Here is a 25,341-nt window from a genome sequence, read left to right as displayed (position 1 = left end):
CTGGTTGCCGGTTCACGTCCCGCCAGATTTTTCCAGTCAGACACAGGATTCGAACTGACAACCCTCCCGCTGCTGGCAAATCTCGCTAACCGCTAGGCTACCTGCCGCCCCGGTTATTTCTCAATTAGATTCATTTGGATAAATAATAAATTAATGACATTGATTAATTGATCCATTAATTAAATAATTATGAATACAAATTTAATAATTACAGAGATTTTTTTTTTATATATATATATATATATATATATATATATATATATATAAAAATGTAAAATAAAAATGGCAACCTACCACTTCCTGGTGGGCTGGGTGGGAGGAGCTCAGGCAGGGGTGATTGACAGGTGATGGTGGTTCCCTTGACGATGGCTGGCTGAGGGGGGAGGGTTCCGAAGGAGCAGGATAGAGACTCCTCCTCTGACAGGGTGGGCAGCTGGGCTACTGTTAGAGACACCTGGCATAGAGATCTATATATTATATTATATATATATATTTTTATAAGCATTTTAAAGGTTTATTGGGACAGATAGAGAGTGGGGGAGAGACATACAGGTAGGTGTGGAGGGATTAATAAATACATTTACTGCAGGACCAGCTCAGACATTACCCACTAGACATTACCCACTAGACATTACTCACTAGACCAGCCCAGACATTACCCCCTAAACCAGCCCAGACATTACCCCCTAAACCAGCCCAGACATTACCCCCTAGACATTACCCCCTAGACCAGCCCAGAGATTACCCCCTAAACCAGCCCAGACATTACCCCCTAGACATTACCCCCTAGACATTACCCACTAGACATTACCCCATATACCAACCCCGGACATTACCCCCTAAACCAGCCCAGACATTACCCACTAGACATTACCCACTAGACATTACCCCCTAAACCAGCCCAGACATTACCCACTAGACATTACCCACTAGACATTACCCCCTAAACCAGCCCAGACATTACCCCCTAGACATTACCCACTAGACATTACCCCCTATACCAACCCGGACATTACCCCCTAAACCAGCCCAGACATTACTCCCTAGACATTACCCACTAGACATTCACCCTAAACCAGCCCAGACATTACCCCTAAACCAGCCCAGACATTACCCACTAGACATTACCCACTAGACATTACCCGCTAGACCAGCCCAGACATTACCCCTAAACCAGCCCAGACATTACCCCCTAGACCAGCCCAGACATTACCCCCTAGACATTACCCACTAGACATTACCCCATATACCAACCCCGGACATTACCCCCTAAACCAGCCCAGACATTACCCACTAGACATTACCCACTAGACATTACCCCCTAAACCAGCCCAGACATTACCCACTAGACATTACCCACTAGACATTACCCACTAGACATTACCCCCTAAACCAGCCCAGACATTACCCCTAAACCAGCCTAGACATTACCCACTAGACATTACCCACTAGACATTACCGCCTAGACCAGCCCAGACATTACACCTAAACCAGCCCAGACATTACCCACTAGACATTCACCCTAAACCAGCCCAGACATTACCCCCTAGACCAGCCCAGACATTACCCAGTAAACCAGCCCAGACATTACACCCTAGACATTACCCCCTACACCAGCCCAGACATTACCCCTTAAACCAGCCCAGACATTACCCCCTAGACCAGCCCAGACATTACCCCCTAGACCAGCCCAGACATTACCCAGTAAACCAGCCCAGACATTACCCCCTAAACCAGCCCAGACATTACCCACTAGACATTACCCACTAGACATTACCCCCTACACCAGCCCAGACATTACCCCTAAACCAGCCCAGACATTACCCCCCAGACCAACCCAGACATTACCCACTAGACATTACCCACTAGACATTACCCCCTAGACCAGCCCAGACATTACCCAGTAAACCAGCCCAGACATTACCCCCTAAACCAGCCCAGACATTACCCACTAGACATTACCCACTAGACATTACCCCCTACACCAGCCCAGACATTACCCCTTAAACCAGCCCAGACATTACCCCCTAAACCAGCCCAGACATTACCCCCTAGACCAGCCCAGACATTACCCCCTAGACCAGCCCAGACATTACCCCTAAACCAGCCCAGACATTACCCCCCAGACCAACCCAGACATTACCCACTAGACATTACCCACTAGACCAACCCAGACATTACCCCCTAAACCAGCCCAGACATTACCCCCTAGACCAGCCCAGACATTACCCCCTAAACCAGCCCAGACATTACCCCCTAGACCAGCCCAGACATTACCCCCTAGACCAGCCCAGACATTACCCACTAGACATTACCCCCTAGACCAGCCCAGACATTACCCACTAGACATTACCCCCTAAACCAACCCAGACATTACCCACTAGACCAGCCCAGACATTACCCCCTAGACCGGCCCAGACATTACCCCCTAGACCAGCCCAGACATTACCCCCTAGACCAGCCCAGACATTACCCACTAGACATTACCCACTAGACCGGCCCAGACATTACCCCCTAGACCAGCCCAGACATTACCCACTAGACATTACCCACTAGACCAGCCCAGACATTACCCACTAGACCAGCCCAGACATTACCCCCTAAACATTACCCACTAGACATTACCCCCTAGACCAGTCCAGACATTACCCCTAAACCAGCCCAGACATTACCCCTAAACCAGCCCAGACATTACCCACTAGACCAGTCCAGACATTACCCATTAGACATTACCCACTAGACCAGCCCAGACATTACCCACTAGACATTACCTCCTAGACCAGCCCAGACATTACCCCCTAGACCAGCCCAGACATTACCCCCCAGACATTACCCACTAGATATTACCCCCTAGACCAGCCCAGACATTACCCCCTAGACATTACCCCCTAGACCAGCCCAGACATTACCCCCTAGACATTACCCCCTAGACCAGCCCAGACATTACCCCCTAGACATTACCCACTAGACCAGCCCAGACATTACCCATAGACCAGCCCAGACATTACCCCCTAAACCAGTGCAGACACCTCCACTGAGTTACTCCACCATGTCTCCTCCAACAGATCTGTCACACAATGTTTGTAGATATCCTCTATGTAAATACTGCCCCCTAACCCTAACAGGATATACTATACTGTTGAAGATCTGTAACCCACCTGAGTCTCCTCCTCTCTGCTCTGGATGACAGGCGTTAGGCTCTGGACAGTCACACACTGGTTGGCAGGCTGGTTGGCAGGCTGGCAGCTCCACAGCCAGTGGTTGGCCTGGCCCTCACGACTACACTCCAGTCTACGAGTGCATCTGCGTCAGCGGTATAAACACAGGTTAACATGGAAACGTGTGACAGAGGAAACGGCGGGTATAAACACAGGTTATAAACACGGGTATAAACACAGTAGTCACACCTGGCTGAAAGTGGAGGAGAGATGGACTTCATCACTACTTGTATTTGTAAGTGTTAACATGTTGAATGCCCCAAGCTGTCTGTTTAAACTACTGGCACACAGCTCAGACACCCATACATACCCCACAAGACATGCCACCAGAGGTCTGTTTAAACTACTGGCACACAGCTCAGACACCCATCCATACCCCACAAGACATGCCACCAGAGGTCTGTTTAAACTACTGGCACACAGCTCAGACACCCATCCATACCCCACAAGACATGCCACCAGAGGTCTGTTTAAACTACTGGCACACAGCTCAGACACCCATCCATACCCCACAAGACATGCCACCAGAGGTCTGTTTAAACAACTGGCACACAGCTCAGACACCCATCCATACCCCACAAGACATGCCACCAGAGGTCTGTTTAAACAACTGGCACACAGCTCAGACACCCATCCATACCCCACAAGACATGTCACCAGAGGTCTGTTTAAACTGACTGGCATACAGCTCAGACACCCATACATACCCCACAAGACATGCCACCAGAGGTCTGTTTAAACTACTGGCACACAGCTCAGACACCCATACATACCCCACAAGACATGCCACCAGAGGTCTGTTTAAACTACTGGCACACAGCTCAGACACCCATCCATACCCCACAAGACATGCCACCAGAGGTCTGTTTAAACTACTGGCACACAGCTCAGACACCCATACATACCCCACAAGACATGCCACCAGAGGTCTGCTTAAACTGACTGGCACACAGCTCAGACACCCATACATACCCCACAAGACATGCCACCAGAGGTCTGTTTAAACTGACTGGCACACAGCTCAGACACCCATACATACCCCACAAGACATGCCACCAGAGGTCTGTTTAAACTGACTGGCACACAGCTCAGACACCCATCCATACCCCACAAGACATGCCACCAGAGGTCTCTTCACAGTCCCCAAGTCCAGAACAGACTATGGGAGGAGCACAGTACTATATAGAGCCATGACTACATGGAACTCTATTCCACATCAGGTAACTGATGCAGCAGTAGAATCAGATTTAAAAAACAGATGAAAATACACCTTATGGAACAGCGGGGACTGTGAAGAGACACAAACACAGACACACGATAACATATTCACCGCTGGACCCCAGGAAGAGTAGCTGCTGCCTTGGCAGGAACTAATGGGGATCCATAATAAACCCCAGGAAGAGTAGCTGCTGCCTTGACAGGAACTAATGGGGATCCATAATAAACCCCAGGAAGAGTAGCTGCTGCCTTGACAGGAACTAATGGGGATCCATAATAAACCCCAGGAAGAGTAGCTGCTGCCTTGGCAGGAACTAACGGGGATCCATAATAAACCCCAGGAAGAGTAGCTGCTGCCTTGGCAGGAACTAATGAGGATCCATAATAAATCCCAGGAAGAGTAGCTGCTGCCTTGACAGGAACTAATGGGGATCCATAATAAACCCCAGGAAGAGTAGCTGCTGCCTTGGCAGGAACTAATGGGGATCCATAATAAACCCCAGGAAGAGTAGCTGCTGCCTTGGCAGGAACTAATGGGGATCCATAATAAACCCCAGGAAGAGTAGCTGCTGCCTTGGCAGGAACTAATGGGGATCCATAATAAACCCCAGGAAGAGTAGCTGCTGCCTTGGCAGGAACTAATGGGGATCCATAATAAACCCCAGGAAGAGTAGCTGCTGCCTTGGCAGGAACTAATGGGGATCCATAATAAACCCCAGGAAGAGTAGCTGCTGCCTTGGCAGGAACTAATGGGGATCCATAATAAACCCCAGGAAGAGTAGCTGCTGCCTTGGCAGGAACTAATGGGGATCCATAATAAACCCCAGGAAGAGTAGCTGCTGCCTTGGCAGGAACTAATGGGGATCCATAATAAACCCCAGGAAGAGTAGCTGCTGCCTTGGCAGGAACTAATGGGGATCCATAATAAAACCCAGGAAGAGTAGCTGCTGCCTTGGCAGGAACTAATGGGGATCCATAATAAACCCCAGGAAGAGTAGCTGCTGCCTTGGCAGGAACTAATGGGGATCCATAATAAAACCCAGGAAGAGTAGCTGCTGCCTTGACAGGAACTAATGGGGATCCATAATAAACCCCAGGAAGAGTAGCTGCTGCCTTGGCAGGAACTAATGGGGATCCATAATAAACCCCAGGAAGAGTAGCTGCTGCCTTGACAGGAACTAATGGGGATCCATAATAAACCCCAGGAAGAGTAGCTGCTGCCTTGGCAGGAACTAATGGGGATCCATAATAAACCCCAGGAAGAGTAGCTGCTGCCTTGGCAGGAACTAATGGGGATCCATAATAAACCCCAGGAAGAGTAGCTGCTGCCTTGGCAGGAACTAATGGGGATCCATAATAAACCCCAGGAAGAGTAGCTGCTGCCTTGGCAGGAACTAATGGGGATCCATAATAAACCCCAGGAAGAGTAGCTGCTGCCTTGGCAGGAACTAACGGGGATCCATAATAAACCCCAGGAAGAGTAGCTGCTGCCTTGGCAGGAACTAATGGGGATCCATAATAAACCCCAGGAAGAGTAGCTGCTGCCTTGGCAGGAACTAATGGGGATCCATAATAAACCCCAGGAAGAGTAGCTGCTGCCTTGGCAGGAACTAATGGGGATCCATAATAAACCCCAGGAAGAGTAGCTGCTGCCTTGGCAGGAACTAATGGGGATCCATAATAAACCCCAGGAAGAGTAGCTGCTGCCTTGGCAGGAACTAATGGGGATCCATAATAAACCCCAGGAAGAGTAGCTGCTGCCTTGGCAGGAACTAATGGGGATCCATAATAAACCCCAGGAAGAGTAGCTGCTGCCTTGACAGGAACTAATGGGGATCCATAATAAACCCCAGGAAGAGTAGCTGCTGCCTTGGCAGGAACTAATGGGGATCCATAATAAACCCCAGGAAGAGTAGCTGCTGCCTTGGCAGGAACTAATGGGGATCCATAATAAACCCCAGGAAGAGTAGCTGCTGCCTTGGCAGGAACTAATGGGGATCCATAATAAACCCCAGGAAGAGTAGCTGCTGCCTTGACAGGAACTAATGGGGATCCATAATAAACCCCAGGAAGAGTAGCTGCTGCCTTGGCAGGAACTAATGGGGATCCATAATAAACCCCAGGAAGAGTAGCTGCTGCCTTGGCAGGAACTAATGGGGATCCATAATAAACCCCAGGAAGAGTAGCTGCTGCCTTGGCAGGAACTAATGGGGATCCATAATAAACCCCAGGAAGAGTAGCTGCTGCCTTGGCAGGAACTAATGGGGATCCATAATAAACCCCAGGAAGAGTAGCTGCTGCCTTGGCAGGAACTAATGGGGATCCATAATAAACCCCAGGAAGAGTAGCTGCTGCCTTGGCAGGAACTAATGGGGATCCATAATAAACCCCAGGAAGAGTAGCTGCTGCCTTGGCAGGAACTAATGCGGATCCATAATAAACCCCAGGAAGAGTAGCTGCTGCCTTAACAGGAACTAATGGGGATCCATAATAAACCCCAGGAACTAATGCGGATCCATAATAAACCCCAGGAAGAGTAGCTGCTGCCTTAACAGGAACTAATGGGGATCCATAATAAACCCCAGGAAATAATGGGGATCCATAATAAACCCCAGGAAGAGTAGCTGCTGCCTTGGCAGGAACTAATGGGGATCCATAATAAACCCCAGGAAGAGTAGCTGTGTACCTTCCCTCCAGGACGCACCAGCCACAGTAAGGATCTCTGACAGACAGACAGGACTGGCAGTCAGGCTGCTGTTCACACTGAGATACAGCCACCTTGGACACCTGAGAGAGAGAGAGAGAGAGAGAGAGAGAGTTAGAAAGAGAGGGAAAGAGAAATAGGGAGGGGGAAGAGAGAGAGGGAGGGGGGAGAGAGAGAGTAGAGAGAGAGAGAGGGACATTAGGTATATTATCCACATGGATAAGGGGATTAGAGTCTAGGGGTAGTGGCTAGGGGTAGTGGCTAGGGGTTAGAGTCAAAGGGGTAGTGGCTAGGGGTTAGAGTCAAAGGGGTAGTGGCTAGGGGTAGTGGCTAGGGGTTAGAGTCTAGGGGTAGTGGCTAGGGGCTAGAGTCTAGGGGTAGTGGCTAGGGGATAGAGTCTAGGGGTAGTGGCTAGGGGATAGTTTCTAGGGGTAGTGGCTAGGGGATTAGAGTCTAGGGGTAGCGGCTAGGGGATAGAGTCTAGGGGTAGCGGCTAGGGGATAGAGTCTAGGGGTAGTGGCTAGGGGTTAGAGTCTAGGGGTAGTGGCTAGGGGTTAGAGTCTAGGGGTAGTGGCTAGGGGATAGAGTCTAGGGGTAGTGGCTAGGGGATAGAGTCTAGGGGTAGTGGCTAGGGGATAGAGTCTAGGGGTAGTGGCAAGGGGATAGAGTCTAGGGGTAGTGGCTAGGGGTAGTGGCTAGGGGATAGAGTCTAGGGGTAGTGGCTAGGGGATAGAGTCTAGGGGTAGTGGATGGGGTAGTGGCTAGGGGATAGAGTCTAGGGGTAGTGGCTAGGGGATAGAGTCTAGGGGTAGTGGCTAGGGGATAGAGTCTAGGGGTAGTGGCTAGGGGATAGAGTCTAGGGGTAGTGGCTAAGGGATAGAGTCTAGGGGTAGTGGCTAGGGGATAGAGTCTAGGGGTAGTGGCTAAGGGATAGAGTCTAGGGGTAGTGGCTAAGGGATAGAGTCTAGGGGATAGAGTCTAGGGGTAGTGGCTAGGGGATAGAGTCTAGGGGTAGTGGCTAGGGGATAGTCTAGGGGTAGTGGCTAGGGGTAGTAGCTAGGGGTTAGAGTCTAGGGGTAGTGGCTAGGGGATAGAGTCTAAGGGTAGTGGCTAGGGGATAGAGTCTAGGGGTAGTGGCAAGGGAATAGAGTCTAGGGGTAGTGGCTAGGGGATAGAGTCTAGGGGTAGTGTTTAGGGGATAGAGTCTAGGGGTAGTGGCTAAGGGATAGAGTCTAGGGGTAGTGGCTAGGAGATAGAGTCTAGGGGTAGTGGCTAGGGGTAGTAGCTAGGGGATAGAGTCTAGGGGTAGTAGCTAGGGGATTAGAGTCTAGGGGTAGTGGCTAGGGGATAGAGTCTAGGGGTAGTGGCTAGGGGTTAGAGTCTAGGGGTAGTGGCTAGGGGCTAGAGTCTAGGGGTAGTGGCTAAGGGATAGAGTCTAGGGGTAGTGGCTAAGGGATAGAGTCTAGGGGTAGTGGCTAGGAGATAGAGTCTAGGGGTAGTGGCTAGGGGATAGAGTCTAGGGGATAGAGTCTAGGGGTAGTGGCTAGGGGATAGAGTCTAGGGGTTAGAGTCTAGGGGTAGTGGCTAGGGGATAGAGTCTAGGGGTTAGAGTCTAGGGGTAGTGTCTAGGTGTAGTGGCTAGGGGTTAGAGTCTAGGGGTTAGAGTCTAGGGGTAGTGGCTAGGGGTAGTGGCTAGGGGATAGAGTCTAGGGATATTGGCTAGGGGATAGAGTCTAGGGGTAGTGGCTAGGGGATAGAGTCTAGGGGTAGTGGCTAGGGGATAGAGTCTAGGGGTAGTGGCTAGGGGATAGAGTCTAGGGGTAGTGGCTAGGGGTTAGAGTCTAGGGGTAGTGGCTAGGGGATAGAGTCTAGGGGTAGTGGCTAAGGGATAGAGTCTAGGGGTAGTGGCTAGGAGATAGAGTCTAGGGGTAGTGGCTAGGGGATAGAGTCTAGGGGATAGAGTCTAGGGGTAGTGGCTAGGGGATAGAGTCTAGGGGTATTGGCTAGGGGATAGAGTCTAGGGGTAGTGGCTAGGGGATAGAGTCTAGGGGTAGTGGCTAGGGGATAGAGTCTAGGGGTAGTGGCTAGGGGATAGAGTCTAGGGGTAGTGGCTAGGGGATAGAGTCTAGGGGTAGTGGCTAGGGGTTAGAGTCTAGGGGTAGTGGCTAGGGGATAGAGTCTAGGGGTAGTGGCTAAGGGATAGAGTCTAGGGGTAGTGGCTAGGAGATAGAGTCTAGGGGTAGTGGCTAGGGGTTAGAGTCTAGGGGTAGTGGCTAGGGGATAGAGTCTAGGGGATAGAGTCTAGGGGTAGTGGCTAGGGGATAGAGTCTAGGGGTAGTGGCTAGGGGATAGAGTCTAGGGGTAGTGACTAGGGGATAGAGTCTAGGGGTAGTGGCTAGGGGATAGAGTCTAGGGGTTAGAGTCTAGGGGTAGTGTCTAGGTGTAGTGGCTAGGGGCTAGAGTCTAGGGGTAGTGGCTAAGGGATAGAGTCTAGGGGTAGTGGCTAGGGGTTAGAGTCTAGGGGTAGTGGCTAAGGGATAGAGTCTAGGGGTAGTGGCTAGGAGATAGAGTCTAGGGGTAGAGGCTAGGGGATAGAGTCTTGGGGATAGAGTCTAGGGGTAGTGGCTAGGGGATAGAGTCTAGGGGTAGTGGCTAGGAGATAGAGTCTAGGGGTAGTGGCTAGGGGTAGTGGCTAGGGGTTAGAGTCTAGGGGTAGTGGCTAGGGGCTAGAGTCTAGGGGTAGTGGCTAGGGGATAGAGTCTAGGGGTAGTGGCTAGGGGATAGTTTCTAGGGGTAGTGGCTAGGGGATTAGAGTCTAGGGGTAGTGGCTAGGGGATAGAGTCTAGGGGTAGTGGCTAGGGGATAGAGTCTAGGGGTAGTGGCTAGGGGTTAGAGTCTAGGGGTAGTGGCTATGGGATAGAGTCTAGGGGTAGTGGCTAGGGGATAGAGTCTAGGGGTAGTGGCTAGGGGATAGAGTCTAGGGGTAGTGGCAAGGGGATAGAGTCTAGGGGTAGTGGCTAGGGGTAGCGGCTAGGGGATAGAGTCTAGGGGTAGTGGCTAGGGGATAGAGTCTAGGGGTAGTGGCTAGGGGATAGAGTCTAGGGGTAGTGGCTAGGGGATAGAGTCTAGGGGTAGTGGATGGGGTAGTGGCTAGGGGATAGAGTCTAGGGGTAGTGGCTAGGGGATAGAGTCTAGGGGTAGTAGCTAGGGGATAGAGTCTAGGGGTAGTGGCTAGGGGATAGAGTCTAGGGGTAGTGGCTAAGGGATAGAGTCTAGGGGTAGTGGCTAGGGGATAGAGTCTAGGGGTAGTGGCTAAGGGATAGAGTCTAGGGGTAGTGGCTAAGGGATAGAGTCTAGGGGATAGAGTCTAGGGGTAGTGGCTAGGGGATAGAGTCTAGGGGTAGTGGCTAGGGGATAGAGTCTAGGGGTAGTGGCTAGGGGATAGAGTCTAAGGGTAGTGGCTAGGGGATAGAGTCTAGGGGTAGTGGCTAGGGTAGTAGCTAGGGGTTAGAGTCTAGGGGTAGTGGCTAGGGGATAGAGTCTAAGGGTAGTGGCTAGGGGATAGAGTCTAGGGGTAGTGGCAAGGGAATAGAGTCTAGGGGTAGTGGCTAGGAGATAGAGTCTAGGGGTAGTGGCTAGGGGTAGTAGCTAGGGGATAGAGTCTAGGGGTAGTAGCTAGGGGATTAGAGTCTAGGGGTAGTGGCTAGGGGATAGAGTCTAGGGGTAGTGGCTAGGGGTTAGAGTCTAGGGGTAGTGGCTAGGGGCTAGAGTCTAGGGGTAGTGGCTAAGGGATAGAGTCTAGGGGTAGTGGCTAAGGGATAGAGTCTAGGGGATAGAGTCTAGGGGTAGTGGCTAGGGGATAGAGTCTAGGGGTAGTGGCTAGGGGATAGAGTCTAGGGGTAGTGGCTAGGGGATAGAGTCTAGGGGTAGTGGCTAGGGGATAGAGTCTAGGGGTAGTGGCTAGGGGATAGAGTCTAGGGGTAGTGGCTAGGGGTAGTAGCTAGGTGTTAGAGTCTAGGGGTAGTGGCTAGGGGATAGAGTCTAAGGGTAGTGGCTAGGGGATAGAGTCTAGGGGTAGTGGCAAGGGAATAGAGTCTAGGGGTAGTGGCTAGGGGATAGAGTCTAGGGGTAGTGGCTAGGGGATAGAGTCTAGGGGTAGTGGCTAAGGGATAGAGTCTAGGGGTAGTGGCTAGGAGATAGAGTCTAGGGGTAGTGGCTAGGGGTAGTAGCTAGGGGATAGAGTCTAGGGGTAGTAGCTAGGGGATTAGAGTCTAGGGGTAGTGGCTAGGGGATAGAGTCTAGGGGTAGTGGCTAGGGGGTCTAGGGGAGTGGCTAGGGGTAGGTGGGGGGCTAAGGGATAGAGTCTAGGGGTAGTGGCTAAGGGATAGAGTCTAGGGGTAGTGGCTAGGAGATAGAGTCTAGGGGTAGTGGCTAGGGGATAGAGTCTAGGGGATAGAGTCTAGGGGTAGTGGCTAGGGGACAGAGTCTAGGCGTAGTGGCTAGGAGATAGAGTCTAGGGGTAGTGGCTTGGGGTTAGAGTCTAGGGGTAGTGGCTAGGAGATAGAGTCTAGGGGTTAGAGTCTAGGGGTAGTGTCTAGGGGATAGAGTCTAGGGGTAGTGGCTAGGGGTTAGAGTCTAGGGGTAGTGGCTAGGGGATAGAGTCTAGGGGTAGTGGCTAAGGGATAGAGTCTAGGGGTAGTGGCTAGGAGATAGAGTCTAGGGGTAGTGGCTAGGGGATAGAGTCTAGGGGATAGAGTCTAGGGGTAGTGGCTAGGGGATAGAGTCTAGGGGTAGTGGCTAGGAGATAGAGTCTAGGGGTAGTGGCTAGGGGATAGAGTCTAGGGGTAGTGGCTAGGGGATAGAGTCTAGGGGTTAGAGTCTAGGGGTAGTGTCTAGGTGTAGTGGCTAGGGGCTAGAGTCTAGGGGTAGTGGCTAAGGGATAGAGTCTAGGGGTAGTGGCTAGGGGTTAGAGTCTAGGGGTAGTGGCTAAGGGATAGAGTCTAGGGGTAGTGGCTAGGAGATAGAGTCTAGGGGTAGTGGCTAGGGGATAGAGTCTTGGGGATAGAGTCTAGGGGTAGTGGCTAGGGGATAGAGTCTAGGGGTAGTGGCTAGGAGATAGAGTCTAGGGGTAGTGGCTAGGGGTTAGAGTCTAGGGGTAGTGGCTAGGGGATAGAGTCTAGGGGTTATAGTCTAGGGGTAGTGTCTAGGTGTAGTGGCTAGGGGTTAGAGTCTAGGGGTAGTGGCTAGGGGATAGAGTCTAGGGGTAGTGGCTAGGGGATAGAGTCTAGGGGTAGTGGCTAGGGGATAGAGTCTAGGGGTAGTGGCTAGGGGTTAGAGTCTAGGGGTAGTGGCTAGGGGTTATAGTCTAGGGGTAGTAGCTAGGGGTTAGAGTCTAGGGGTAGTGGCTAGGGGATAGAGTCTAGGGGTAGTAGCTAGGAGATAGAGTCTAGGGGTAGTGGCTAGGGGATAGAGTCTAGGGTGTAGTGGCTAGGGTAGTGGCTAGGGGTTAGAGTCTAGGGGTAGTGGCTAAGGGATAGAGTCTAGGGGTAGTGGCTAGGAGATAGAGTCTAGGGGTAGTGGCTAGGGGATAGAGTCTAGGGGATAGAGTCTAGGGGTAGTGGCTAGGGGTTAGAGTCTAGGGGTAGTGGCTAGGGGTTAGAGTCTAGGGGTAGTGGCTAAGGGATAGAGTCTAGGTGTAGTGGCTAGGGGTTAGAGTCTAGGGGTAGTGGCTAGGGGTAGTGGCTAGGGGATAGAGTCTAGGGATAGTGGCTAGGGGATAGAGTCTAGGGGTAGTGGCTAGGGGTCGTGGCTAGGGGATAGAGTCTAGGGGTAGTAGCTAGGGGTTAGAGTCTAGGGGTAGTAGCTAGGGGATAGAGTCTAGGGGTAGTGGCTAGGGTTTAGAGTCTAGGGGTAGTAGCTAGGGGTTAGAGTCTAGGGGTAGTGGCTAGGGGATAGAGTCTAGGGGTAGTAGCTAGGGGTTAGAGTCTAGGGGTAGTGGCTAGGAGATAGAGTCTAGGGGTAGTGGCTAGGGGATAGAGTCTAGGGGTAGTGGCTAGGGAACAGAGTCTAGGGGTAGTAGCTAGGGGTTAGAGTCTAGGGGTAGTGGCTAGGGGATAGAGTCTAGGGGTAGTAGCTAGGGGTTAGAGTCTAGGGGTAGTAGCTAGGGGTTAGAGTCTAGGGGTAGTAGCTAGGGGTTAGAGTCTAGGGGTAGTGGCTAGGGGATAGAGTCTAGGGGTAGTAGCTAGGGGTTAGAGTCTAGGGGTAGTAGCTAGGGGTTAGAGTCTAGGGGTAGTGGCTAAGGGATAGAGTCTAGGTGTAGTGGCTAGGGGTTAGAGTCTAGGGGTAGTGGCTAGGGGTAGTGGCTAGGGGATAGAGTCTAGGGATAGTGGCTAGGGGATAGAGTCTAGGGGTAGTGGCTAGGGGTCGTGGCTAGGGGATAGAGTCTAGGGGTAGTAGCTAGGGGTTAGAGTCTAGGGGTAGTAGCTAGGGGATAGAGTCTAGGGGTAGTGGCTAGGGGTTAGAGTCTAGGGGTAGTAGCTAGGGGTTAGAGTCTAGGGGTAGTGGCTAGGGGATAGAGTCTAGGGGTAGTAGCTAGGGGTTAGAGTCTAGGGGTAGTGGCTAGGAGATAGAGTCTAGGGGTAGTGGCTAGGGGATAGAGTCTAGGGGTAGTGGCTAGGGAAGAGAGTCTAGGGGTAGTAGCTAGGGGTTAGAGTCTAGGGGTAGTGGCTAGGGGATAGAGTCTAGGGGTAGTAGCTAGGGGTTAGAGTCTAGGGGTAGTAGCTAGGGGTTAGAGTCTAGGGGTAGTAGCTAGGGGTTAGAGTCTAGGGGTAGTGGCTAGGGGATAGAGTCTAGGGGTAGTAGCTAGGGGTTAGAGTCTAGGGGTAGTAGCTAGGGGTTAGAGTCTAGGGGTAGTGACTAGGGGTTACCTTGCTGTCAGTGAGGACGTAAACATTCTGTCCAGACTGGTCCAGGATTAGGTCAGCGTTGACTGGACTGTCCCGGTCCACCAATACACTCTGATACAACGTCCCTGATGTGTCAGGCTGGAGAAATACCTGATCGTGTAGAGAAGAAGAAGTGAAGATTATTTATGGTGTGTTGGCACCTCAGGACAGTCATGTTAACTCCTCTCTCATACTGACTCTAGTCTGGACTGAGGAACCACTGGGAGTCTGTCCTGGGGAACCACTGGGAGTCTGGACTGGGGAACCACTGGGAGTCTGGACTGGGGAACCACTGGGAGTCTGGACTGGGGAACCACTGGGAGTCTGGACTGGGGAACCACTGGGAGTCTGGACTGGGGAACCACTGGGAGTCTGGACTGAGGGACCACTGGGAGTCTGGACTGGGGAACCACTGGGAGTCTGGACTGAGGAACCACTGGGAGTCTGGACTGGGGAACCACTGGGAGTCTGGACTGAGGAACTCACTGGGAGTCTGGACTGGGGAACCACTGGGAGTCTGGACTGAGGAACCACTGGGAGTCTGGACTGGGGAACCACTGGGAGTCTGGACTGAGGGACCACTGGGAGTCTGGACTGGGGAACCACTGGGAGTCTGGACTGAGGAACCACTGGGAGTCTGGACTGGGGAACCACTGGGAGTCTGGACTGAGGAACCACTGGGAGTCTGGACTGGGGAACCACTGGGAGTCTGGACTGAGGAACCACTGGGAGTCTGTCCCGAGGGGAACAACTGGGAGTCTGGACTGAGGAACCACTGGGAGTCTGGACTGAGGAACCACTGGGAGTCTGGACTGAGGAACTCACTGGGAGTCTGGACTGAGGAACTCACTGGGAGTCTGGACTGGGGAACTCACTGGGAGTCTGGACTGGGGAACTCACTGGGAGTCTGGACTGGGGAACTCACTGGGAGTCTGGACTGAGGAACCACTGGGAGTCTGGACTGAGGAACCACTGGGAGTCTAGCCTGAGGAACTCACTGGGAGTCTGGACTGAGGAACCACTGGGAGTCTGGACTGAGGAACTCACTGGGAGTCTGGACTGAGGAACTCACTGGGAGTCTGGACTGAGGAACTCACTGGGAGTCTGGACTGAGGAACTCACTGGGAGTCTGGACTGAGGAACTCACTGGGAGTCTGGACTGGGGAACCACTGGGAGTCTGGACTGGGGAACCACTGGGAGTTTGGACTGAGGAACCACTGGGAGTCTGGACTGAGGAACTCACTGGGAGTCTGGACTGGGGAACCACTGGGAGTCTGTCCTGGGGAACCACTGGGAGTCTGGACTGAGGAACCACTGGGAGTCTGGACTGGGGAACCACTGGGAGTCTGGACTGAGGAACTCACTGGGAGTCTGGACTGGGGAACCACTGGGAGTCTGGACTGAGGAACCACTGGGAGTCTGTCCTGAGGAACCACTGGGAGTCTGGACTGAGGAACTCACTGGGAGTCTGGACTGAGGAACCACTGGGAGTCTGGACTGAGGAACCACTGGGAGTCTGGACTGAGGAACCACTGGGAGTCTGGACTGAGGAACCACTGGGAGTCTGGACTGAGGAACCACTGGGAGTCTGGACTGAGGAACCACTGGGAGTCTGTCCTGGGGAACCACTGGGAGTCTGGACTGAGAAACCACTGGGAGTCTGGACTGGGGAACCACTGGGAGTCTGGACTGAGGAACTCACTGGGAGTCTGGACTGAGGAACCACTGGGAGTCTGGACTGAGGAACCACTGGGAGTCTGGACTGAGGAACCACTGGGAGTCTGGACTGAGGAACTCACTGGGAGTCTGGACTGAGGAACTCACTGGGAGTCTGGACTGGGGAACCACTGGGAGTCTGGACTGAGGAACCACTGGGAGTCTGGACTGAGGAACCACTGGGAGTCTGGACTGAGGAACTCACTGGGAGTCTGGACTGAGGAACCACTGGGAGTCTGGACTGAGGAACCACTGGGAGTCTGGACTGGGGAACCACTGGGAGTCTATCCTGAGGAACCACTGGGAGTCTGGACTGGGGAACCACTGGGAGTCTGGACTGAGGAACCACTGGGAGTCTGGACTGGGGAACCACTGGGAGTCTGGACTGAGGAACCACTGGGAGTCTGGACTGGGGAACCACTGGGAGTCTGGACTGAGGAACCACTGGGAGTCTGTCCCGAGGGGAACAACTGGGAGTCTGGACTGAGGAACCACTGGGAGTCTGGACTGAGGAACCACTGGGAGTCTGGACTGAGGAACTCACTGGGAGTCTGGACTGAGGAACTCACTGGGAGTCTGGACTGAGGAACTCACTGGGAGTCTGGACTGGGGAACTCACTGGGAGTCTGGACTGAGGAACCACTGGGAGTCTGGACTGAGGAACCACTGGGAGTCTAGCCTGAGGAACTCACTGGGAGTCTGGACTGAGGAACCACTTGGAGTCTGGACTGAGGAACTCACTGGGAGTCTGGACTGAGGAACTCACTGGGAGTCTGGACTGAGGAACTCACTGGGAGTCTGGACTGGGGAACCACTGGGAGTCTGGACTGGGGAACCACTGGGAGTTTGGACTGAGGAACCACTGGGAGTCTGGACTGAGGAACTCACTGGGAGTCTGGACTGAGGAACTCACTGGGAGTCTGGACTGGGGAACCACTGGGAGTCTGTCCTGGGGAACCACTGGGAGTCTGGACTGAGGAACCACTGGGAGTCTGGACTGAGGAACCACTGGGAGTCTGGACTGAGGAACCACTGGGAGTCTGGACTGAGGGACCACTGGGAGTCTGGACTGAGGAACCACTGGGAGTCTGGACTGAGGAACCACTGGGAGTCTGTCCTGGGGAACCACTGGGAGTCTGGACTGAGGAACCACTGGGAGTCTGGACTGGGGAACCACTGGGAGTCTATCCTGAGGAACCACTGGGAGTCTGGACTGGGGAACCACTGGGAGTCTGGACTGAGGAACCACTGGGAGTCTGGACTGGGGAACCACTGGGAGTCTGGACTGAGGAACCACTGGGAGTCTGGACTGGGGAACCACTGGGAGTCTGGACTGAGGAACCACTGGGAGTCTGTCCCGAGGGGAACAACTGGGAGTCTGGACTGAGGAACCACTGGGAGTCTGGACTGAGGAACCACTGGGAGTCTGGACTGAGGAACTCACTGGGAGTCTGGACTGAGGAACTCACTGGGAGTCTGGACTGGGGAACTCACTGGGAGTCTGGACTGAGGAACCACTGGGAGTCTGGACTGAGGAACCACTGGGAGTCTAGCCTGAGGAACTCACTGGGAGTCTGGACTGAGGAACCACTTGGAGTCTGGACTGAGGAACTCACTGGGAGTCTGGACTGAGGAACTCACTGGGAGTCTGGACTGAGGAACTCACTGGGAGTCTGGACTGAGGAACTCACTGGGAGTCTGGACTGGGGAACCACTGGGAGTCTGGACTGGGGAACCACTGGGAGTCTGGACTGGGGAACCACTGGGAGTTTGGACTGAGGAACCACTGGGAGTCTGGACTGAGGAACTCACTGGGAGTCTGGACTGGGGAACCACTGGGAGTCTGTCCTGGGGAACCACTGGGAGTCTGGACTGAGGAACTCACTGGGAGTCTGGACTGGGGAACCACTGGGAGTCTGGACTGGGGAACTCACTGGGAGTCTGGACTGGGGAACCACTGGGAGTCTGGACTGAGGAACCACTGGGAGTCTGGACTGAGGAACCACTGGGAGTCTGGACTGAGGAACCACTGGGAGTCTGGACTGAGGAACCACTGGGAGTCTGGACTGAGGAACCACTGGGAGTCTGTCCTGGGGAACCACTGGGAGTCTGGACTGAGAAACCACTGGGAGTCTGGACTGGGGAACCACTGGGAGTCTGGACTGAGGAACCACTGGGAGTCTGGACTGAGGAACCACTGGGAGTCTGGACTGAGGAACCACTGGGAGTCTGGACTGAGGAACCACTGGGAGTCTGGACTGAGGAACTCACTGGGAGTCTGGACTGAGGAACCACTGGGAGTCTGGACTGAGGAACCACTGGGAGTCTGGACTGGGGAACCACTGGGAGTCTATCCTGAGGAACCACTGGGAGTCTGGGCTGAGGAACCACTGGGAGTCTGGACTGAGGAACTCACTGGGAGTCTGGACTGAGGAACCACTGGGAGTCTGGACTGAGGAACCACTGGGAGTCTATCCTGAGGAACCACTGGGAGTCTGGGCTGAGGAACCACTGGGAGTCTGGACTGAGGAACCACTGGGAGTCTGGACTGAGGAACCACTGGGAGTCTGGACTGGGGAACCACTGGGAGTCTATCCTGAGGAACCACTGGGAGTCTGGGCTGAGGAACCACTGAACTCAAATGAATTGTATGTTTGTATAATTGATGCGTTAATACATGCATAAAAAAAATCTAACATTTCAAATGTAATGATATATTCCTCTCTAGGTTTCTTCCTAGGTTTTGGCCTTTCTAGGGAGTTTTTCCTAGCCACCGTGCTTCTATACCTGCATTGCTTGCTGTTTGGGGGTTTTAGGCTGGGTTTCTGTACAGCACTTTGAGATATCAGCTGATGTAAGAAGGGCTATAGAAATACAATTGATTTGATTTGACAGACTAGGAGCCAATACGATAAAGAGATATCAGTAGATGACGTGAGACACATTTAACAGAAAAACGAACAGAGCAAAGCACAGAGAGATCCTTGATGAAAACCTGCTCCAGAGCGCTCAGGACCTCAGACTGGGACGAAGGTTCACCTTCCAATAGGACAATGACCCTAAGCACATGTTTGGTTCCCTGTGTTGTCAATTAGAAATGTGGGAGAATGTGACATATATGGTAGCCTAATCTGGGGCGGCAGGTAGCCTAGTGGTTAGAGCGTTGGGCCAGTAACCAGCAGGTAGCCTAGTGGTTAGAGAATTGGGCCAGTAACCAGCAGGTAGACTAGTGGTTAGAGCGTTGGGCCAGTAACCAGCAGGTAGCCTAGTGGTTAAAGAGTTGGGCCAGTAACCAGCATGTAGCCTAGTGGTTAGAGCGTTGGGCCAGTAACCAGCAGGTAGCCTAGTGGTTAGAGCGTTGGGCCAGTAACCAGCAGGTAGCCTAGTGGTTAGAGCGTTGGGCCAGTAACCAGCATGTAGCCTAGTGGTTAGAGCGTTGGGCCAGTAACCAGCAGGTAGCCTAGTGGTTAGAGAGTTGGGCCAGTAACCAGCAGGTAGCATAGTGGTTAGAGCATTGGGCCAGTAACCAGCAGGTAGCCTAGTGGTTAGAGCGTTCGGCCAGTAACCAGCATGAAGCCTAGTGGTTAGAGCGTTGGGCCAGTAACCAGCAGGTAGCCTAGTGGTTAGAGCGTTGGGCCAGTAACCAGCAGGTAGCCTAGTGGTTAGAGCGTTGGGCCAGTAACCAGCAGGTAGCCTAGTGGTTAGAGCGTTGGGCCAGTAACCAGCAGGTAGCCTAGTGGTTAGAGCGTTGGGCTACCTTATGCAGCCATCCCTTCTTGTCCCCCAGCAGGGCGAAGGTGCACGTGCGTATAGCCTACCTTATGCAGCCATCCCTTCTTGTCCCCCAGCAGGGCGATGGTGTGGCCGGCCTCGGTAGCGGTGGTGACGGCGGTGAGCTGAGTTTCCCTGGTGAGAGAAGGCGTGGCTGACAGGGGAACAGCAGAGGCGATGGGGCTGGGGGTGTGTTCCCCTCCACATGGGTACTCCTTTAACGAATCCTAGATCAAAGAAAGGTCAGACGTGATTGGTTGATTGATTTTACATTCGTTTAAAGCCACTCCAGCCGGCGACGACATCACAATAAGTTTCTTCTTCTTGTGTTTTCAGCCTACTTGTTATGCGGTATAACAGTGTTTTCAGGCTACTCGTTATGCGGTATAACAGTGTTTTCAGGCTACTTGTTATGCAGTATAACAGTGTTTTCAGCCTACTTGTTATGCGGTATAACAGTGTTTTCAGCCTACTTGTTATGCAGTATAACAGTGTTTTCAGGCTACTTGTTGTGCAGTATAACAGTGTTTTCAGGCTACTTGTTATGCGGTATAACAGTGTATTCAGGCTACTTGTTATGCGGTATAACAGTGTTTTCAGCCTACTTGTCATGCGGTATAACAGTGTTTTCAGGCTACTTGTTATGCGGTATAACAGTGTTTTCAGGCTACTTGTTATGCAGTATAACAGTGTTTTCAGCCTACTTGTTATGCGGTATAACAGTGTTTTCAGCCTACTTGTTATGCAGTATAACAGTGTTTTCAGGCTACTTGTTGTGCAGTATAACAGTGTTTTCAGGCTACTTGTTATGCGGTATAACAGTGTTTTCAGGCTACTTGTTATGCGGTATAACAGTGTTTTCAGCCTACTTGTTATGCGGTATAACAGTGTTTTCAGGCTACATGTCATGCAGTATAACAGTGTTTTCAGCCTACTTGTTATGCAGTATAACAGTGTTTTCAGTCTACTTGTTATGCAGTATAACAGTGTTTTCAGGCTACATGTCATGCAGTATAACAGTGTTTTCAGCCTACTTGTTATGCAGTATAACAGTGTTTTCAGCCTACTTGTTATGCAGTATAACAGTGTTTTCAGGCTACTTGTTATGCAGTATAACAGTGTTTTCAGCCTACTTGTTATGCAGTATAACAGTGTTTTCAGGCTACATGTCATGCAGTATAACAGTGTTTTCAGGCTACTTGTTATGCAGTATAACAGTGTTTTCAGGCTACTTGTTATGCAGTATAACAGTGTTTTCAGGCTACATGTCATGCAGTATAACAGTGTTTTCAGCCTACTTGTTATGCAGTATAACAGTGTTTTCAGGCTACTTGTTATGCAGTATAACAGTGTTTTCAGCCTACTTGTTATGCGGTATAACAGTATTTTTCAGCCTACTTGTTATGCGGTATAACAGTGTTTTCAGGCTACTTGTTATGCAGTATAACAGTGTTTTCAGGTTACTTGTTATGCAGTATAACAGTGTTTTCAGCCTACTTGTTATGCAGTATAACAGTGTTTTCAGCCTACTTGTTATGCAGTATAACAGTGTTTTCAGCCTACTTGTTATGCAGTATAACAGTGTTTTCAGGCTACTTGTTATGCAGTATAACAGTGTTTTCAGACTACTTGTTATGCAGTATAACAGTGTTTTCAGCCTACTTGTCATGCAGTATAACACTGTTTTCAGCCTACTTGTTATGCAGTATAACAGTGTTTTCAGCCTACTTGTTATGCAGTATAACAGTGTTTTCAGGCTACTTGTTATGCAGTATAACAGTGTTTTCAGGCTACTTGTTATGCAGTATAACAGTGTTTTCAGCCTACTTGTCATGCAGTATAACACTGTTTTCAGCCTACTTGTTATGCAGTATAACAGTGTTTTCAGCCTACTTGTTATGCAGTATAACAGTGTTTTCAGGCTACATGTCATGCAGTATAACAGTGTTTTCAGCCTACTTGTTATGCAGTATAACAGTGTTTTCAGCCTACTTGTTATGCAGTATAACAGTGTTTTCAGGCTACTTGTTATGCAGTATAACAGTGTTTTCAGCCTACTTGTTATGCAGTATAACAGTGTTTTCAGGCTACTTGTTATTCAGTATAACAGTGTTTTCAGGCTACTTGTTATGCAGTATAACAGTGTTTTCAGGCTACTTGTTATGCAGTATAACAGTGTTTTCAGCCTACTTGTTATGCAGTATAACAGTGTTTTCAGCCTACTTGTTATGCAGTATAACAGTGTTTTCAGCCTACTTGTCATGCAGTATAACACTGTTTTCAGCCTACTTGTTATGCAGTATAACAGTGTTTTCAGCCTACTTGTTATGCAGTATAACAGTGTTTTCAGCCTACTTGTTATGCAGTATAACAGTGTTTTCAGCCTACTCGTTATGCAGTATAACAGTGTTCTGCAGACATTATTTATTTAGATAATCAGTTAATTAATGTGAGTATAAACAGAGTAACATTCACAAGGCTGCAGGGCCAGATGGATTACCAGGGGCCGTACTCAGAGCGTACGCCGACCAGCTGACAAGTCTCTTCACTGACCTCTCCCTGACCCAGTCTGTAATACCTACATATTTCAAACAGACCACCATAGTCCCTGTACCCAAGAACACCAAGGTAACCTGTCTAAATGACTATTGCCCCACAGCATCCACGTCTGTAGTCATGAAATGCTTTGAAAGGCTGGTCATGGGCTCACATCCACACCATTATCCCAGACTCCCTGGACCCACTCCAATTTGCATACCGCCCCAACAGATCCACAGATGATGCAATCTCTATTGTGCTCCACACTGCCCTTTCCCACCTGGACAAAAGGAACACCTATGTGAGAATGCTATTCATTGACTACAGCTCAGCGTTCAACACCATAGTGCCCTCAAAGCTCATCACTAAGCTAAGGACCCTGGGACTAAACGCCTCCCTCTGCAACTGGATCCTGGACTTCCTGACGGGCCATGTTCGCCACCTTGACCTCAACACTGGGGCCCCTCAGGGGTGCGTGCTCAGTCCCCTCCTGTACTCCCTGTTCACCCACGACTGGTGTGGCTGCTCACGACTCCCAACACCATCATCAAGTTTGCCGACTATACAACGGTGGTAGGCCTGATCACCGACAACGATGAGACAGCCTATAGGGAGGAGGTCAGAGACCTGGCAGTGTGGTGCCAGGACAACAACCTCTCCCCTCAACGTCAACAAGACAAAGGAGCTGATCGTGGTCTACACGAGCACATTCCCATCCACATCGACGGTTCCGTAGTGGAGCTGGGCCGACAGCTTCGAGTTCCTCTGTGTCCACATCACTAAGGAATTATCATGGTCCAACACACACCAATACAGACGTAAAGAGGCTACGACAACGCCTCTTCCTCCTCAGGAGATCCGGCATGGGCCCTCAGATCCTCAAAACGTTCTACAAGCTGCACCATTGAGAGCATCTTGACCTGCTGTCTCACCGCCTGGTATGACAACTGCTTGGCATCTGACCACAAGGTGCTACAGAAGGTAGTGCGTACGGCCCAGTACATCACTGGGGCCAAGCTCCCTGACATACAGAACCTATATACCAGGCGGTGTCATAAGAAGGACCCTAAAAAAACCGTCAGACTCCACCCACACAAGTCATCGTTTGTTCTCTGCTACCGCACGGAAAGCGGTCCCGATGCACCAAGTCTGGTACCAACAGGATCCTGAACAGCTTCTATCCCCCAAGCCATAAGACTGTTAAATAGTTAACCAAATAGCTTCCCGGACTATCTGCATTGACCCTTTTAGCACTAATCTCTTTTGACCCATCACATACGCTGCTGTTACTGTCTATTATCTATCCTTTACCCCTACCTACAGTATACTGCTGTTACTGTCTATTATCTATCCTTTACCCCTACCTACAGTATACTGCTGTTACTGTCTATTATCTATCCTTTACCCCTACCTACAGTATACTGCTGTACTGTCTATTATCTATCCTTTACCCCTACCTACAGTATACTGCTGTTACTGTCTATTATCTATCCTTTACCCCTACCTACAGTATACTGCTGTTACTGTCTATTATCTATCCTTTACCCCTACCTACAGTATACTGCTGTTACTGTCTATTATCTATCCTTTACCCCTACCTACAGTATACTGCTGTTACTGTCTATTATCTATCCTTTACCCCTACCTACAGTATACTGCTGTTACTGTCTATTATCTATCCTTTACCCCTACCTACAGTATACTGCTGTTACTGTCTATTATCTATCCTTTACCCCTACCTACAGTATACTGCTGTACTGTCTATTATCTATCCTTTACCCCTACCTACAGTATACTGCTGTTACTGTCTATTATCTATCCTTTACCCCTACCTACAGTATACTGTCTATTATCTATCCTTTACCCCTACCTACAGTATACTGCTGTTACTGTCTATTATCTATCCTTTACCCCTACCTACAGTATACTGCTGCTACTGTCTATTATCTATCCTTTACCCCTACCTACAGTATACTGCTGTTACTGTCTATTATCTATCCTTTACCCCTACCTACAGTATACTGCTGTTACTGTCTATTATCTATCCTTTACCCCTACCTACAGTATACTGCTGTTACTGTCTATTATCTATCCTTTACCCCTACCTACAGTATACTGCTGTTACTGTCTATTATCTATCCTTTACCCCTACCTACAGTATACTGCTGTTACTGTCTATTATCTATCCTTTACCCCTACCTACAGTATACTGCTGTTACTGTCTATTATCTATCCTTTACCCCTACCTACAGTATACTGCTGTTACTGTCTATTATCTATCCTTTACCCCTACCTACAGTATACTGCTGTTACTGTCTATTATCTATCCTTTACCCCTACCTACAGTATACTGCTGTTACTGTCTATTATCTATCCTTTACCCCTACCTACAGTATACTGCTGTTACTGTCTATTATCTATCCTTTACCCCTACCTACATGCTGTTACTGTCTATTATCTATCCTTTACCCCTACCTACAGTATACTGCTGTTACTGTCTATTATCTATCCTTTACCCCTACCTACAGTATACTGCTGCTACTGTCTATTATCTATCCTTTACCCCTACCTACAGTATACTGCTGTTACTGTCTATTATCTATCCTTTACCCCTACCTACAGTATACTGTCTATTATCTATCCTTTACCCCTACCTACAGTATACTGCTGTTACTGTCTATTATCTATCCTTTACCCCTACCTACAGTATACTGCTGTTACTGTCTATTATCTATCCTTTACCCCTACCTACAGTATACTGCTGTTACTGTCTATTATCTATCCTTTACCCCTACCTACAGTATACTGCTGCTACTGTCTATTATCTATCCTTTACCCCTACCTACAGTATACTGCTGTTACTGTCTATTATCTATCCTTTACCCCTACCTACAGTATACTGCTGTTACTGTCTATTATCTATCCTTTACCCCTACCTACAGTATACTGCTGTTACTGTCTATTATCTATCCTTTACCCCTACCTACAGTATACTGCTGTTACTGTCTATTATCTATCCTTTACCCCTACCTACAGTATACTGCTGTTACTGTCTATTATCTATCCTTTACCCCTACCTACAGTATACTGCTGTTACTGTCTATTATCTATCCTTTACCCCTACCTACAGTATACTGCTGTTACTGTCTATTATCTATCCTTTACCCCTACCTACAGTATACTGCTGTTACTGTCTATTATCTATCCTTTACCCCTACCTACTAGCTGTTA

General features: G+C 50.5%; 1 protein-coding gene across 2 annotated transcripts in view; it reads right to left on the bottom strand.

Moving 5' to 3' along the window:
• plxnb3 (plexin B3) overlaps window positions 1-25,341 on the bottom strand; it is a 256,626-nt gene that overhangs the window by 95,648 nt on the left and 135,637 nt on the right. For both annotated transcript variants that reach the window (XM_082962290.1, XM_082962289.1), the window contains exons 4-8: window positions 19,620-19,799; window positions 14,067-14,195; window positions 7,123-7,223; window positions 3,159-3,303; window positions 295-454 (exon numbers count right to left, since the gene is read on the bottom strand). In XM_082962290.1, the coding sequence (XP_082818416.1) occupies window positions 295-454; window positions 3,159-3,303; window positions 7,123-7,223; window positions 14,067-14,195; window positions 19,620-19,799 (715 nt within the window). The remainder of the gene's footprint in view (window positions 1-294; window positions 455-3,158; window positions 3,304-7,122; window positions 7,224-14,066; window positions 14,196-19,619; window positions 19,800-25,341) is intronic.

Source organism: Salmo salar, chromosome 15, assembly GCF_965601325.2.
Source record: "Salmo salar chromosome 15, fSalSal1, whole genome shotgun sequence".
NCBI lineage: Eukaryota > Metazoa > Chordata > Actinopteri > Salmoniformes > Salmonidae > Salmo > Salmo salar.
This window is presented reverse-complemented; position numbering and strand designations above follow the sequence as displayed.